Genomic DNA, 17,636 nt, shown 5'->3' on the forward strand with positions numbered 1-17,636 from the left:
ACTGGCAGCAGTTATCTGTTAAATTACTTCAATTGTAAGAAAGGAGAGGAACACATGAAAAAAATCTATATAGTGTAAAGTGTTCACTATAAACACCAGTTTTCTCGCTATTTTCAGTTCTGTGCTTTCAAAGATGGAACAGTTTGTACTGAAATGGTCATTGTTCTCTCACAGCTTCTAGCTCCTGTATGTTCTGGGAAAGAGAAAGAAATGTTTAATTAGTGGGAGAAGTTTGGAGAATGGAAACAGTAAGAACCTGTTTACCAAAACCTCTGTACTTCATTCTTGGGGGGTGGGGAGTGGGTTGTAAACCCCAAATCTGTCACAATAGGAAGAAAAGTGCATTCTATTTTTTAAGTTTTGATTTCTGAGTGCTGACTCCTAGGATAGTTAGACTCTTTTACCACTGGGCCAAAACTTGGCAAACTGGGACCGTGAATTAATCTTCAGCTTTTAAAAAAGGAATTGCTTTTGAAATGGAAAGCTCAAAAATGGTAGCTATTGTTACTCAACTGAAACTTCTTAGCTCACTACATCATGAGACAAAGCAGAAGGCATCACTTTTCCATACATATAGAATCATGGAAAGAAAGCTTATGAGTGTAACTGAGTGCATGTGAAACTTGTGGAAACTGAACCATTGTCTTGAGGAATTGATGTACCAGTACGGTTTGTCTTGAATCTTAAGCCTGGAGTTATTAATGATATTGAAATAAGCTCTTATGGCCAGACCTAGTTAAGAAGCTCCTGGTGAGTAAATATTCTTTTGCTGATGAGGTTCTGGTACTTTTTGTAATAGGAGATGCATTTTGCAGAACAGTGAAGGATTTTTTTATTTTATTTTTTTTCCCTTCTTCCAACATCAGGAAGAGAAGTCTGGACTGTAAGATAGCTTCAGCTCTTCATCTTTCATATGACTGCAGTATTTCACTGTTTCTGTCTAGACAGAATGCTGGAGAATCCCATTTCTCAAACAAAATTTGCAATTAGATGAGAGTTCATCAGTAACATTTGAGTTTCTAGGTCTCTTCCATAATTTGTCTTCTTCTCAAAATTAAGGTAAATTAAAGACTTGACTCCTCAGTAATCAAGGCTGTGACTAGTAGAAATCTTCCTTGCAGGTACTAAGTTCTTACTCGGGAAGTTGAAACTGGGTTAAAGAGTATATTTTAAAAGAGTGTATTTTAAAAATTCCCTGTAGGATAAACCGCTATCTGGCAGGTACCTGAACCTGTACCTGAAATTCCCATGTTTAAGTTTAAACCCATTACTCCTTGTCCTATCGCTACAGTCCCTGATGAGGAGTCCCTCTTCGGTATCCTTGTAGGCCCTCTTCTCTGTCTCCAAAAGCCCCTCTAGAAGATACTTCACTTGCAGGATGAGGGATTCTATGACTGGCATCCATAGTAGTAATATTCAAGAGATCAGGAACTTACCTTGGCTCTTAGTCAGTCCTTATAGCTTTATCCTTAGATTATTTTGGTAAAATCAGACGAGAGATCTTACCCCTTTATTCTACATTCATATTTTTACAATGTAAAAAATGTAAAAAAGGGCTCTGTAGCCCTTGCCCTAGTAAAGGTTAGACCTTTTGTCTTCCAGACATGGATCTGAAGTGTCAGATCTGTATGCATTTACTTACCTGAAGGTCTTCTGAGCTTCACACTTCAGAATCCTGTCCAGTAAGAGTTAATCCTCAGTGTAGGCCGTGCTTGTAGAAAGTAAGTTTTGTTCACATTGGGCTCAATTTTCTGATCACTGAGGTTAACCTTTCAGTTTGAGTAAGAAAGGTAATGCTCTTTCTCACAAGAGGATTTTGATGCTGCTAAATCATTCTATGAGCTCCATATAGCAATCCTGTTAGCAATCCAGGGTCGCCTTGGGAGAGATATAGTCTGCTTGTATGAGACATGTATCAGTAAATAACATTGAGGCAGAAGAACATACCTATTACAAAAATTTAAATAAAGCAACACAAGCTTCCTTGTGCTGAAATTAATCTAGTCTCAGTTAAACCGTATGACTTCCTTTCCTCAGGGAAAGCATCTGCTGTTGCTTCCATATTGGAGTTAACTTTTTGTTGCACAAACCCCTTAGAAATCTTATAAATGGGAAGTGTCCCAAATGGGTTAGGTATGTGACTCTTAGGGTGTTTGACTATGTCTAAGCAGAAGAGAGAAATAAAAGTCTTTAAGTAGAGACTAAAACTGTTCTTTGATCAGGTTTGTGCAGGTTCCATTTCAGAAGATAACGCATTGGTTTGGATAGACAGTACGATCCCCTTTTCCCTCTTACCTTCCTGCTCATGGTGACTTGTGAACAGGCTCAGGAGTTGTCTGTTCAAACATGACTACCCGGTCTTTGTTTTTCCCTCTTTTTAATAAGCTTTTTAATAATTCCATGTTTAAAGAAACTTCAGCTTAGAAATCCAAGTTCTTGTCCCTGTATCTGACTCTACCGTCTACTTAAGTAATGTATTAGCTTAATCTTGGAGACCTTAGCCTGTTCCTGTGGCTATCATAGGTTTGGGCAAATGAGAAAAATGCCATCTCACCCAGGCAGTTGACTTGGTGTATGTATACAGTTAAGCTTAATTTTTTGATCAGTGCTTCAGCATGTAGTTGTCCCAGTGTGGACATGTTTATTAAATGGTAAACATCTGATCTCATAAGCAAGACTTAAGTTTCTTGTTACCAGTATGATAGGCCTGTAGTGAGTTCATGATGCAAATACCTGAAACAGCTTCACAAAGGTGTACTGTAACTTTTCCACTAGCTGACCTAGTAGGAGAGCAGCTCTATTCTTTCTAGAACTTACTTCTTAGTAAGCACAGCTTTGTATGGACCAATAAAGGAATGATTGCTCTAATAGCTGACAGTTTCAATGAGGACTCTTTCTACTGTGAGTGCTCACTTCAGCTGTGAAGTGCAAACTGCTTGCTTTCTAACAGTTTTTTGCTTAGGCTGCTTGGTATTCACAACTGTCAGTCTCTCTTAAATGATCTTTTCCTTTCCCCAAGAAAAGCTCTAAAATGTTTCTTCCTTCTGTTTTTGAAAATATTTTCCTAGACAGCCTATTCTCTGACTGTAGAATCTAATTTGGAAAGCAAGGCCGTATGAGGGCGAGTAGTAATGCTGGAGGTCTATTTAAATTTTGCTTGGTTTAAGTGGAGCATCTTTGCTTCCAAGCAATTAATCTTTAAAGAAAGAGCAATAGAGTATTTCAGTAATTACTTTAACAGTAAAGATCCTTGATGATCTGAGTAATGTATTTTAATATGGTAACTCCTAAACTACTAATTGGCCCCATCTTTTGCTATACTTAGAGCCAGATGGCTGGGAATGGAAAAACACTAGTGGTTTGGGATAATGAATACATTTTTTTTCCTTTATTTTCAAGTTCAGAATAATTTGGAGTTAATGGTGAGGTAAAAAGCAGCAGCGAAATGTACGGAAAGCTACTTATTTATTGCCATTGTGTTAAGGCTGAAAAATAAGTTATACAGGATCTGTGTCCAAAGTTGTTTCACAGGGCTGTAGCTTGCTTTTCAGCTTTCTCAATTTATAAGTAATTGGTCATTTAAGAATTGAGGCAGTCAGTTGGGTGGTCTCAGACTTCAGTAATTCGTATAAAACCCTGCATTTGTGCTTACCTCCTTGCCTGTTGTCTGCTAAGCACTCCAGGCACACAGTATTTTAACATCACCAGTATGATTGCTTATGATGCATCTGTAACTGCTGTTGGTCAGGTTAGAAAGAGGAGGAGTAATAATCAGTAATACCAGTTCCATTACATTATCTGCTGTAATCCTGCATCCATCTTGCTTCTTCTGAAGAGTTACCTCTGAGGTTTCCAGTGGAAAGTGAGGGGAGCAGAACTCCTAACTGGCAGTGAAGTGGGTGACTGGTGCACATATACTAGTCTTGACTGGCAGAGCATCTCCTTGTTTCTTGGTAGGTGGAGCCCTAACTTTGCTGTTGCTGGGTAGAATGGGAGAAGACTGTAACAATTACAGTGAGTAACTTTGCTGTACAGATAAGTACAATCCAGAACGCTCTTCAGAGGACTGATTCTGTCATGACTCCTAAAATTCTAGCCCTTGTATCACTAACAGTGTTGCTGTTCTTCTTCCGTTTTTTGGTTTGGTGTTTTTTTTTGTTTTGGTTTTTGGTTTTTTTTTTTTTTTTTTCCTTTTTCCCAACCTTAGTTCCCATCTTTTAATTCAAATTTGGTAGAGATGTAACTTTGGCTTTAGATTACAGTAACTGGAACTGACCTGTGATTGCCATAGACCTGTTGACATTGTCTCCTTGATGCAGGTTCAATTAAACTTTTGCTCAAAGTGTAAAATAAACGTAGTGCTGGCTTGTATTTTATTTTTACCATTGAAAAAAACAATTAAATTTTACAGTATTCACATGAGTTGATATTTGGGTGCATTTTCACATGCATAGCCTGTATATACTGTGCTTTCTGTAAAGTTGCTTTTCTTTTCCCCTTTTTCTCTGCCAAAAGGATTCTGATACACCACCTTGCACAGCTCCTAATGTTTACCAGTTCAGTCTGCAAGCACCGACTCAGCTTATGGCCAGTTTACCACCCGCATTGCCTATGCCAAGTGGTAAACCCCAATCTGCGCCTACGAGAACCTTGATAATGGCCGCCAGTAATCAGGTATGAGCCAACTGAATGGAGCAACTTTTTCATGAGAAAGCAATCAAATCAGAAGTGTAGATCATTTGCACTGTGCTGTCAGTCTAAAAACCTCTGAAGATAACCTTCATATATAGCATGTGCCTAGACTTCATGTAATCATGAAAGTACTTATCTGTCATGTCGGAAGTGTGGGGAGAAGAATGGGTGGGAAAGGATTTGGTGTTTGAGATGCCTCTCTGAATATAGTAGCCTTCCCTGACACCTAGGAATAAGTTCAAGGTAGTGTCAGATGTCTGACTTCTTAAGTTGTATTTCAGACTCCTAAACAGTGGGGTTATCTGCAGATCTCTAGGCTGTTTAACTTCCTGTTCTTAAAACAGAAACTTCATCTAGGTGCTGTATCTGTAAGCTAGTTTTTGAAGTATCTGAAGTAATAGTACTGACCTGTCCAGGCTTGTCTAGTTGTCTTGATTTTGAATTATTAGAACAGATCTGACTACACTTCTAGCTTTCTGTAATCCATTTTAAAGATACAAAACCAATTATTGGCATGCGAACAAGAGTTTTTACCAAAATATTAAATGTGTGCTTTAATGTGCTGGGAGGTGAATGTGCAGGGAAACTGTATGTTACTCAACTAGTCTGAAATATTTTAGCTAATGTATCAGTATAGTAGAAGGGGAAGAAAAATCCTCAGTTTTCTTAATAGCCTCAGTCTCTCTTTCTGTAGCAAAGCATTCCTTCAATCTTTATTATTGAAAAGATTAGTCAAAACAGCTGCCTCACATGAGCTTTTAATGCAAGTTGTGGATTGTAGGTTGCCTATGATAAAATAATGAGCTGGTTTCTTTGAAACCTAGTTTTGGTCAGGTTCTTAGAATGTTTTGTTTCTTCTCTCAGTCTTTGGGAATCTAGGCCCAACGTATTTTAAACTTAATGACCTTGTCCTTTTTTATTTGATTTGGGGTTTTGAGTCTCCAAGGATGGAGATATTTCCCAGGTGCTCTGGGAAACTTGTTCTAGTAAAAGTTTTTCTTAAATTTAAGTGGTGTTCCTCTCTATTGAGCTTATACCTATTGCTTCTTGTTCTTTGATGGGGAGGAGTCTGGCTCCATCTTCTTTATACCCTCTCATTAGTTTGACCCATCAATAAGATCCTTCTGAAGCTCCCTCTTTTTGAGATTAAGTAGCCCTAGCTGTGTTGTCATTTCCTTGTATGACAAATGTTTCAGTCCCTTATGTATCTGCATGGAACTTCACTGGACTCACTCCCATATGTCCATGTCTCTTTGTTACTGGGGAGCCCATACCTGGGCCCAGCACTCTGTATGGGGCTTCACCAGTGCTGAGCTGAGGGGAAATGATCACTTCCCTTCACCTGATAGAGGTACTCTTCCTAATATAGCCTAGGATGCTGTTGTTCTTCCTTGATGCTGGAGCCTGTTGCTGTCTCATGTTCAGCTTGTCCACTGAGAATCCCTGGTGATTTATGCCAGGCTGCTTCCCAACTAGTGCCCAGTGTGTACTGGTGCATGGGATTATTCCTTCCTAAGGGTAGAATTTAGCATTTTCTTTTTTCAAACTTCATGAGATACCTGCAAGCCTATGTCTCCAGCATCATGAGATTCCTCTTTCTGGCAGCAAAACAATCTTACGTATCAGCCACTCCTTCCAATTTTCTATCTGTAACCATGCTGAGGGTTCCTCTTTCCCATAATCCAGGTCATTAATGAAGATGTTAACCAGTATTGGCCCTAGTGTCAGCTCCCTAGCTGCTGACCTCCAGCTCAACTTTGTGCTGCTTATCAAAATACTTAAAGACTGGCATGTAAGGGTGAACTTCTAATTCAGTTTATGAGTTTGACTTGTATGTCTAGAGATGGTCACTGCCACTCACTACAGAACAAAAAAAAAAAAAAAAAAGAAAAACCTCTGTGCTTGAAAGGTTGAAACTTTTAGATGAATACTGAACAGATTTCTAAATAAATTTCCATTTACTAAATAAATTTCACTTAATTGAAACATTTTCAATGTTCAGTAATGTCAGCATTGAGTTAGGGCATGTTACAGCTGGATGCCCAAATTATTCTTAGTCGCTACACAAGTGCTTGTGCTAGGCACTTCACTGACATTTTTTTCACCCTCTTTGCTTTAGACCAGGATGCTTTCCCTTTGCATACCACGGGTGTTCCACTATTTCCTTGCAGGCAGGTTAACATAAAAGGGGCACTGTCTTTGAAAGCTATTACCACATGTTCTTCCCAGCTACCTCTGCAATCCTCAGTCATCTCCTAAGCCCCATTTGTATATCAAGGTATGCCTTCTGCTTTAATATTCTGTGTGATGACACAGATACCTGCCTACTCTTCTCCCCTTTGCCTGTCTTCCCCTACCTAGGCAAACCAGCTTACCTGCACAGGAAATGTTTTCTATTAGTAAGAAACTAATTGAACAATATATTGCTTTTTAGTGTCTGCAGCTGAGTTATTCACATGCTAGTGTACAGTCTGAAACTTTTGAAGTTTTGTTTTAAAACTGCAGAGCTAATTTAACTTAAATTTCACCTAAAATACAAACCTAGTCTAGTTTATTCTTTCCCTTCACAACTCTGCTTTTTTTAAGAAGTGCTGTGGAGCTTAACTTCATCAAAATGACACAAAAAAAATAAAATCCAGGTTTGAGACTTGCAGTTGCTGGTACAAAACAAGTTGGCATCCAGAGTTTTTGCCTTAGTAGTGAAGAGGCAATGTATTGCATGAATTTTGGATCTCTGTTGGAATTTTGAATCTTGGAAAACAACTGCTTTGTAGCACTTTTTCTGGCTTTCTGTTACTTGGCTGGCCTTTCCAGTACTTGTTAACTGTTCTTTTAGTAGTTTGTACAATACATGTTTAAAATCAGGAAATCGTCTGTGGCTTTTCTTTGACAAAGATGTGCCTTTGAGGTTCATGTTAAATCATAGGACTTCGTTGCTATCTGCAGTTCCAGGTCCAGAAGTGGGATGATGTTTTTTCTGCATTGAATTTACCAAAAGCTTATGTATTGTGAAGTAGACACATACTTTTTTCATAATGATTATGACCAAGCCAGAAGTGGGAAATTAAATAATTCTACCTAGAATGATGTAAATGTCTCCTTTTCATTTGTAACTTTCTGGAGCATGACTGAGCTGGATTAGATTCATGCGTTCCATTTGTAGTTGATGTAATTCAAGACCATCCTAGTTTGTAACTTTTAATGGACACGTTTTACTAGCTCAGAGGACTCCTATCCTGAGATAGACTTGAACATGGGCAAGCTTTTTACGTAACAGCAAATGTTCTTTCATATTCAGAAGGTCTTTGAAAGGGATTAATTTGTCTGAATGGTCTCTTCAGCCTTTTCCCTGGCAACTTTCTCTGCCTCAGTTCAGTTTGGAAGCTGTACGTAGGTGTCCAGTACTACCCTCAAAAGGAGAAGGTGCCAGTGTCAAGAGTGCTAACTTTATATTGAGCAACTTGCAGCCTTCAAGGCAAATTCTCTGCCTTTAGAGCTTCCCAATACTTTCTTTTTTTGAAACGGCTTTGGTGTGATTACCAGTTCTGTTTATAGACTGCATAATTAATTGGAGAAATTCCAGGTAGTTCAGGGACTAATTAAGCTCCTAATGCAGGTCTGTGTGCTTTTCGGGATCATCATAATCAGTTTTTCAAGGTAATCATTCTTGTGCTTTGACAAGCAGTTTGAAATTTCACTTGGGAGAGCAAAACTGTTCATGAAGCAATTCTGCCCACTGAAATAAGCAGAAAACCACATATTGGCATGCATGTCCAGATGATGGAGGGGGTGGAAATTGCTTCATGACTTCCCACAGGAAAGAAAGGACTACTTTCCTTGGTTTTTTGGGATGAAATAGTTCAGTTTGTTCATGGATTGCCGGTCACTTAGTCACCAATGGAGATGTAAGTGTCATCATTAAGGTGTTCAAGTACTGAAGGTTTTTCAGTTGACCAAGTGGCATTTTTCTTACGTTTTATTTAGAACGCTTTCAGTCAGGGTGGAATACTTTTTCAGTGTCCGTGCATTTTCTTAGGTAAAGGAAGGAGAATACTACTACTTTGGAAGCAGTTTTGATTCTAAATGTCAGACTCCTGTCTTCTGTGTATGATTTTGATTTAATGCATGCAGAATTAGGAAAAGATGATATTTTATTTCCTTTCCTAAAGAGCAGAGAGAAGAAAAAACTGCATCTGTGTTTCAGAGGTTGTTCAGCTGAAAACAGTTCTTAAGATGTTTTTGATCTCGGGTTGTCATATTTATGTAAACAGTCTTTATATGATGATATCCTTCTGTGTATGGAAACTGACTCATCTTGACTAGACCCTGGATAGCCTAATTTGACTTTACTTACAACAGAAGGTTGGATTAAATTGATCTCCAGAGGTCTCCCTGTGAACATCCAGCCTAGATGTTTACATGACTGTCTGAAAGTCCTGGCCACCTTGGTGGTTGTTTCCCGAATGCTTTTTGAGTTGCAGGAAAGACACAAAGTCTAAATAGTAGTTTCTAGTAACATAGATAAACCTACCATAAATAAAAGTTACTTATGGAGATGTAGAAGCAATACCTGATTCTTGTTTGCATAGTGCATCTTTACCTTCCAATGTCACTGTAATGAGATTGTTGCTCCCAAACTGAGATTGATCAGTATATTCACATATGCATTTCCTCTACTGACTTTTTCACATGCATTGTATTGGTATCAGCTCATCATTTGGAAAGTGTCTTGGGTCTGCTCACTATAGTAATGCTTTTTTTTCTTCCATATAAAAAGGTGAGATATCTCAGTGAGGTAAGATATCTTTTTAAGGTCTAAAATTGTCAGCTTTATGCTAGAGAAGCTATTATCTCCTGTTGTCCTTAATGACAAGTGTGCAGATAACACTTCATAGCCCATGTCACAACAGTAGCAAAGTTGAAGTATGGGTTCTGTCTTAACGGTATTATTTTGACTCTAGCCCCTCATTTTTGAAACTTGACTGGTGACAGGATCGAGAAGGGTCTTTATTTTGTGTGTCAGATTCTACTTTCTTTATCATAAGGTAGTTATATATATGCTCAGATTATGATGGTAGTATCTACATCACTCACTCATTCTGGGGACTAGGCCCTCTGATCTCTCAAATACTGGTTCATCTTTGAACTGCTCATACTAATAGTTGTCTAACCTGTTCTTAAAGATGAGGAGAACCAAAAGCTTCCCTTTGGTACAGGCCACTGGCAGAGCCATCGCATAAAGTAAAATCAGAAATTAATAATGTAACTTGCTCCCTTGTGGTTTTGAGTCTTTCAGTTCTCTAGATAAGAAACATCTAAAACTTTTTTTGCCTTTGAGCTCTTTCTAGTCTCCATATTGATTTCCCCCCACATACCCCTTTGCTACTCTCTCAGCTGGTTGTATAAATGCTGTTTTCCCCTTTCAGTGGGAGCAGAAAGGGGGTTTGGCTCATTTTAGGAAATCTGGTTAGGATTCAAGATTCTCATAGCTGAAAATAGCTAGTAGGTGCAAGCAAGGAGCCCAAAAAGAGGGAAAGTATCTAATGATTGCAGTGATTTGGGCTTTATTTCCCCAGATGACCAGTTCTAAACAACGTGAGTAAGAACTTATTTTGGTTTTGCTGTACTTCGGTTTACAAATCTAAACCAGTTACCAGCTTAAGAGAGTGTTACCAGGTTAAGAGAACATCCAGGGAGCTGGTGCCAATATCCTGTAGAATCCTGTTAGCTAATTTAAAATAATGAAGCTAGGTTAAATCGTTGCTAATACTTGACTTACTGCTTGTGCAGTAATGACGAAAGTGTTGATTAGGTCATTACCTGTTTTTTCTCTGCAAAACAGTAAATTTATTTCATAAAGAACAAGAAGTTAAATATTACGCGCAAGATGTGTTTTTTAGTGTATTTCCAGATGTTATGCTCCTAAAGTGGGAAAGTGAACATAAATCTTTTGAAAAAGGGTTCTTTATGGTTTTTTTTGCTTTAAGCCTAAAATGGAGAATTTGGAAATAGGATGAGAAATTGAAAAGAATTGTGTAAAATATTCTGAGGATGTATATTAAAGTATTTAAGGAGATACTTAAAATGTTAATGAGGCATTAAAGTTCTTCTGAATACTACTCTAATATTTCACATGGAATGATTTTGATCATGAGTTTGATAGCAGTTCTGATCAACTGCACACTAGGTTCAGTTATGTTGTCTATAAGACTATGTAAGACTACAGCCATTAATCCTAGGTTTAATAACAAAACAGTAAATACATGATCTTTCTAAATGGTCTTATGTCTTAAATTTTCTTTAGCTTTGTAGGTTCTTGCCAATTATTTTTGAGTGCTGTATGTACAATCCCTTAGAGTACTGTTACTTCAGTTTCATTGCTAACACTTCTATGCTTTTTTTGTCTGCTCACTTTAGAGATGCTAAAAGGCAAAAAAATGAAACACCGAAACACTTTAGAAACTGTGTTTATGTTTAGGCTTCAGTTCTATGTTACTTGTGTTATTTCAAAGTGTCCTCTAGTGGTTTATTTTTGGCTATAAATTTTCTTTTTCAATAATGACAGTCTTTAAATGTTAGGAGTTTTATTCTTAAATATTGGCAAATTTACTATCTAATAGTTTTGTTTCCTTAGCAAATAATTACTTGATACTTCAATTTCCACCAGATTGCTGTTGGAGTAAAGGCCAGGAACATCCTTTTCTTACATTCTGTTAAAAAAGTTAAGACTTTTTTTATCCTGTCAGCAGACTTCTCTACAAGAAATTTTCCCTTCAGATCTTGCAGAGAAGTTAGCAGACTTCTCAAAAAAAACCAACAACAAAACCAATGAAAAACCAAACCGTGTTATTCATCAATAGCCATATTGTTGGGAGAGGAGATTATTCTATTGAGAGACACAGATCTGAAGAAGTCAAAACATCTAAACCAAAGATTTGTCTGTCATATCACAGAGCAAGGGATTTCTTTTTTGATTTTTCTAATCTCTCTGTGGATGCCATCTGCTTAGAGACATGCTGTTTTCTAAGAGACGTGCTGTTTTCTGATTACGGGAGTCCTGAGCATGTGAATATCCAGAAGTGTGAGTGTGTGGACAAGAGAAAGCTGTTTGATACAGCCTCTTGGGATTTCCAAAAGGCATGAAGTAAATTTCTTTTACTGAATATTCTGAAAGAAACAAAGATGAGTGTCCTCTTGTAAGCAGTTAACTAGTTAGAAGCTGAGAAACAAAGATTCAATTTTTGTAATAAATAGAGTTCACCAGCAAAGTGCTGCAGGAGTCTGTGTTGGGCCTTGTGCTGCTTAACATCTGAAAGGCAATGGGGTGAAGTCTGGTGAAGTTAACTTATGTTAAGCCCTTTAAGGGCCAGCTGAGAAGGGATAAAGAAGGACTTACCAAGATGATGCATTAGGAGGGAAATACTATAAACTTGTAGAGAGTGATAGGCCCTGGCCTGATAGCTTCTTGCAAAGATGAGATCGTTACGTTTTTGCAGAAAACTGCTTTGATACTGCTTTCTGGATTTCCTACTGAGAATTGAGTGTCAAAAATATAAAGTATTCTAAATTTGCTTTAGTTTCATGTTGCTGACTTTCATAAATAGCTTCTAGTAGATGTTTTAGCAACATATGCCAGTAAATAGGGTTTGGGGAGTTGTGCCTCTTAAGAATGAGAGATTCTTTGATTGCATTCCTTTGTCCTTCAATGTTTTACCATCGGTCGTCTTTGAATAGCACTTAGCATGTCTGTCTTGAGAGTCTAGAAGTTGTATATTGAAGGTTGATTGGGTGGTTGTAGGACATGCTTTAGAAAATAAAAAACAGATTAAGGTTGGGGATTTTTTTACCACATTGGAACCAACTTTATTCTTTGTTAGTACCACTTTGTTTTTCTGTATGCTCGGAAGACCTCCAATTATAATTTGACAGCAAAATGTTACTTATGGAATTATGCCTTCAGTAACTGTTTTGGCTTTGTGCACTCAATTGATGTGATGGTGTGATGTTCTCATATTTCTTTCTACTCCAACCTTATTTGGAAATCGCGTTTACTAAAGAAGCTGAAGATACCTCATATTCTAAGGAGTTGTCTCAAATGTTAGCTTTGTGATGTTCCTGTTTAACCGCTTATGGTAGACAAAATGATGTTTTAGCTTTTGTTAAAGGCAGTCAGTTGTCTGTCTTAAGCTTTTCTGATGTCTGACAGCAGTAACTTTGCATTGAAGTTACCCATATTTGGGAAGCCTGTGTCAGTTTCATCTTAATTCTTATACCTATTTTAAGTGCATATGCATTAAACCAGCTTACTGTATGCCATTAAGCAATGGGGATGTCTGCACTATCTTATGGTGTGATAGATTTACTCAGGCTGCCACTAAACCCTGTTAGCAGTTGCTGTTCCAAGTTATTGGAGATTCCCTCCAAAGAAAGTGTCATGTTGTGTTCCTTATCATTTGGTCTGGGTGTGAGGTGTGGTCTAGGAGCTACATTGCCCTGTGATCAGACCAGTAGGATTTACAAGCTCTTTACAATCCATAGCTAGTTTACCAGTTATTGAGCGAGATTATGGACAGAGCAGATTTATATTCTCATATGATCATGCACTAACATTTATCCATGATTTTTCTGAAAGTCTGATTGAGTATTTGACTTCGTCATGCTCCTGCTAGGATCTTCTAAAATAGATAGGACTCTCACAATTAGTATTTAATGTAGAAGGTCTCTGTTTTTATAAGTGTGATGCAAAGTGAGTGTATACTGTACTGAGATCCAAGGGTTTTAAGGATGCTTTGAAATACATACTATTTCATTTGCAGGACATTTACTTCACAAAACACTCATTAAGCTGTTAGTGCCTTTGGACTCACGCAGCTAAAATTAGACAAGCATGAAAAGACCAGTTGCTTCAAGCAGTGTTCTGTGGGAATGACTTGTATGTTGAGGAAATGCCACTGGTGGTAATGTGCTTTGTTTCAATCGTTTATATGCCTAAACTGAATGCTTATCTTGTGTTTTTTTTAGCAGCACAGTGGAATGAAGTTTTCCATGAAAGGGACTCATAACCAAGGCAACAGCTACAGCCCCGTCAGTAGTGGAGGCATGAGGCAACCAGTTGGTAACCGAGGACACCACCAGTACAATCGTAATATCTGGAGGAGAAAAAAACACAGAGACAGTTTGCCTATTAGTCTGAGCAGATAATGGCAGATGCCAAAATGACCTTCCCTGTTCAGACGGACTGAGTGAATGCCACTCAACTTGAGGGATGGAGACCAGCGTCCAGCACATCGTTTTATTGGTGTTGCCAAATATCTGCAGCTGACTTCTTTGCATGTTTCTTTGTGTGGTGGTTCAGCCCATCTTCAAGAAGTAGTTGTGCTTATCTGTGAAGCCTTATTAAATGTGGAAGTTTGTTTTCTGCCTTCCCACAACGGTTCATACAGTGCCGAAGCAGCTCTGACAATAGAACTGCAAGGACATTTACAAATGCTGTAGCTTTTTTGCTGTGGCGACATCTGTTCCTTTGTGGGTTCTGTTTTCTTTTATTTTGGAAGTGAAGGAAACTGCAGCCCCTTGGAATTATTTTCTCTTTTTTTTTTTTTTCTTTTTTTTCATTGCAGCAAATCACGTTGGGAATTCATAGAAGTGAATTTGCTGCTCTCCTGTTTGTGTTTCAAAGTTCAGATTTTTTTTTTTGCTCTGTAAATATTGGAAGTATAATTTGTGCAATAACTTGGAATTTTTAATTTAATTTCATATGTCACATAAGTTATATTTAAGGGAAGAGGTTTTTTAATTTACAGATCCTTTCCCAGGTTGCATTATCTAAGTTGGGTTCATAGTTTTGGCAGGTTGTCTGAGCAGTGTTACAAACATGACATTTGGTAATATTTGAGGCTTCTTGATTCACAATGAAAGTGCGATTTGGCTTACGGTTTTAAGAAGGTATTAACTCCAAAGCGTTTTGACCCTGTGTTTTTTAGCTCATTGTCTGGCCTTTATCAGTTGTCTTGCTCTGACCAATGAGTTTTAATTTTATTCCTTTAACTAGACAACAAATCCAGCATTTGTAGTACCAGAAGTAAAACTTTTGAAGGGCAGGGGGAAAAAGGTTGGTTCAAGTCCTGATGTGAAATTAAAAAAGCTGTGAACTACACGCTTTGATGTATTTTAGTAATGTAACCTGTTAATGTTTGGGTTCAAACAACATTATTAAACAGAGGTACCCGGCTTAAGGAATGTGGAGAAAGGAAATATGTTGATTCCATTAAGGAATCTGTATAGCAGTATGCATTAGTTCTGTTAAGAGCAAATATATAAAAAGTACTTCAGCTGCTCTAAGCATTACGAGAAGTATCTTTTAATGTATTGCAGGAGAGCACAGCCCAGTGTTGTACACAGTATGAGTGGCTGGCACTTAATTTACAGATGCATACAGGTATACTATGCAAGTGTGTATTGCCATGACAAACACTGTCTTTAACTTTTTGAAAAATGTACATCCTGCCTAACCCTGAGTTTTTAAAGCACCATAGTTGTCCTGGGACTAGGTCACATCTCGCGCCCTCTGACTTCCCCTTTCTTTTAATGAGAGCTCTTAATCTATACAGAAAACTACAGATCGGTTATATAAATCCACTCGCAGAGGAAGCTGGAAGAATCCTGTTAACAGGACATCTATACTGTGTACAGATACAGAAGGTTTTAAAACTGATATCTGAATATTAAAATGAGGTGTCAAGCATGAAGCTTTTTAATATGCTGTATGCCTTTGAAGCAGAAGTATCATGTTATTACTGAATCTGTCGAACACAAACAGGTCCTTGAGGGGAGAGAGGGCAACATTCCAAAGTAGAGTAGCGCATATCTGTTTGCAAAAGTTTGTCTCAATGCTCCAGACTCATCACAATTTAAAAAAAAAGTTTTAAAATTGTGAGCTGATTCATAAATAATATCTAAGGGCTGTTACATGAGCCTGTACTGCTTAGTCTTCACACACTAGCAATATTGAGCATAACTACATTAAAGAGCCTTCAAAGGCTTTAGTTGGTGTCTTATACTAGTGTCCATTTTAAAGCAAAACTCATTTGAAAAGTGGTATCATGTAACACTTCAGTCATGGTGAACCAAATAAATTGGCCTGGCTATCACTGTGGTTATGTGCTACAGGTTTAAAAGGAGATCATGTTTAAATTTTTTGTGTGGACAACTATGTGGAAGCTAAAATTGACATATTTTTATGTAAAGTTTTCTATTCTTTGATTTTTAATAAACTTTGGAGACCAGTCACTCTTCTGTACGTTTTTATGGGGAATTTAATGAATGAAGTAATACTTGACCTTATCCTGTTGTTTGACTTGCACTTTGGACATCTGCTTTAATGTGTTCATGCTGAACACCTTCAGAATGAGACTGGAAGGTGGATGGACGCCCTCTGCAAAGGTTTGTGATGTGTTTATAACTGGAGTAATGAACATGGCTGTTGGGTTTGTAGTGGTAGGTTTGATTCTTTGACAATGAGAGAGCAAAGGAGCTGGAGATAGTTCCCAACAATATTCCTAAAAGATGGCATTGACTAACTGATCCCTTGGGATACCTTAACATTCTGTATAAGTCTCTTCCTATAGTTTCCAAATCACTTTCAAAAAAGTGATTGGACATAGCTTGAGGGGTTTTTTTTTGTTCTTGTTTTGTTTTGTCTTTTTTTTTGTTGTTTTCTTTTTTTCTTTTTTTTTTTTCTTTTTTTTTTGTTGTTGTTGTTGATTTCTAGTAACCTTTTAAGATGACTCTGAAATGTCAATAACTGAGTCTTCGGAGGAAACTTGTGTAAATCTGTGAACTCCAGGAAGGGGAACTGAAGTATTTTTGATAGACAGTAATGCAGGGCTGGGGATTCAGAATCAAGAGGTCTGTCGTACTTGGTCAGTCTTAGTGAGTATCCACTGGAGAAAAATAGAGAAATGATGAGAAAATACTAAGCACTGGGTAATAGATGGGTTAATAACTTTTTTTCTGTACAGATCAGTTAGCCAGTGAGAGATGGCTGACAGAGGAATGTGTAATCTCTGCAGGCACAAAGATTTAGTGCAGCAGCACTGGTCTTGGAACTTCAGTTTTCCTGAGATCCACCTTTCTTGTTTCTTGTCCAGATGATGACTTTGCTTTATTCTTCCCACAGATTCTGCACAACTATTTATCCTTGTTAGTCTCCTTTCAATGCATTAGGAGCCTCCTTGACTCTTCGAACCCTTGTGCATTGATAATAATTTCAGATACCCACCCGATCTGTTTTCCAGCCCTACTATTTCATATGCTGTTTATAGGCAAAACTAGCCATGGACTTTAGATGTGGAAGGAAGAGACTGCAAATTGATTGGATGAACACGACCCGCAGAGTACATCATAGGAGCTCACTTGCCATCTGTTGCTGTTTCCAAGAGCTGTCAGTGCTGGTGTTGGATTCTTTTTTCCTGTGCTCCATCCCCATGCTCTGAGGCAGGGCAAGAAGACAAAAGTGTGACTGCTGGTGCAGTGCTGTTGGTTCAGCTGTTTCTTTCCATAGGAACAGCTGTGGGACAGCATCTTGAAAATGGGCATAGCAACAGTCTGCCGAAGAAGTGTTGAACTATAGAATACCTTCAAGGAATGTGACCTCTATCATTTGTGGGCAAAAAGTAAAGCTTACATTTCAAACACTAACAGGCAGCGGGTCACTTGGTGTATATGCAGGTGGGGTAAATTTGCCAACTTCTGGGCTCTCAAGGATAGCAAGCCTTATATTTGTTGGGTGCTGCCAGTATCTGGTTATAAATTTAATAACACCTGGGCTGAACCTGAATTCTCAAGAGACATGACAGAGCTATTGATGAGGTGGCTGATTGTGTCCTGTACTTCTCTGCACATTGATTATTTTGATTAGGGCTTGGAGCATTCTTGGAAAGTAC

The 17,636-nt window shown here is 38.0% G+C and overlaps 1 protein-coding gene across 1 annotated transcript in view; it reads left to right on the top strand.

The window, feature by feature from the left end:
* Positions 1-13,893, top strand: part of LOC104403598 (non-canonical poly(A) RNA polymerase PAPD7-like) — a gene marked incomplete at its 5' end in the record, with an annotated part of 28,157 nt that extends 14,264 nt beyond the window's left edge. The window contains 2 exons of the mRNA XM_010011796.1: positions 4,516-4,674; positions 13,714-13,893. Coding sequence (XP_010010098.1) covers positions 4,516-4,674; positions 13,714-13,893 — 339 coding nt within the window. The remainder of the gene's footprint in view (positions 1-4,515; positions 4,675-13,713) is intronic.
* Between the last annotated feature and the right edge of the window lie 3,743 nt (positions 13,894-17,636).

Source organism: Nestor notabilis, unplaced genomic scaffold, assembly GCF_000696875.1.
Source record: "Nestor notabilis isolate BGI_N333 unplaced genomic scaffold, ASM69687v1 scaffold26563, whole genome shotgun sequence".
Taxonomy (NCBI): Eukaryota; Metazoa; Chordata; class Aves; order Psittaciformes; family Psittacidae; genus Nestor; species Nestor notabilis.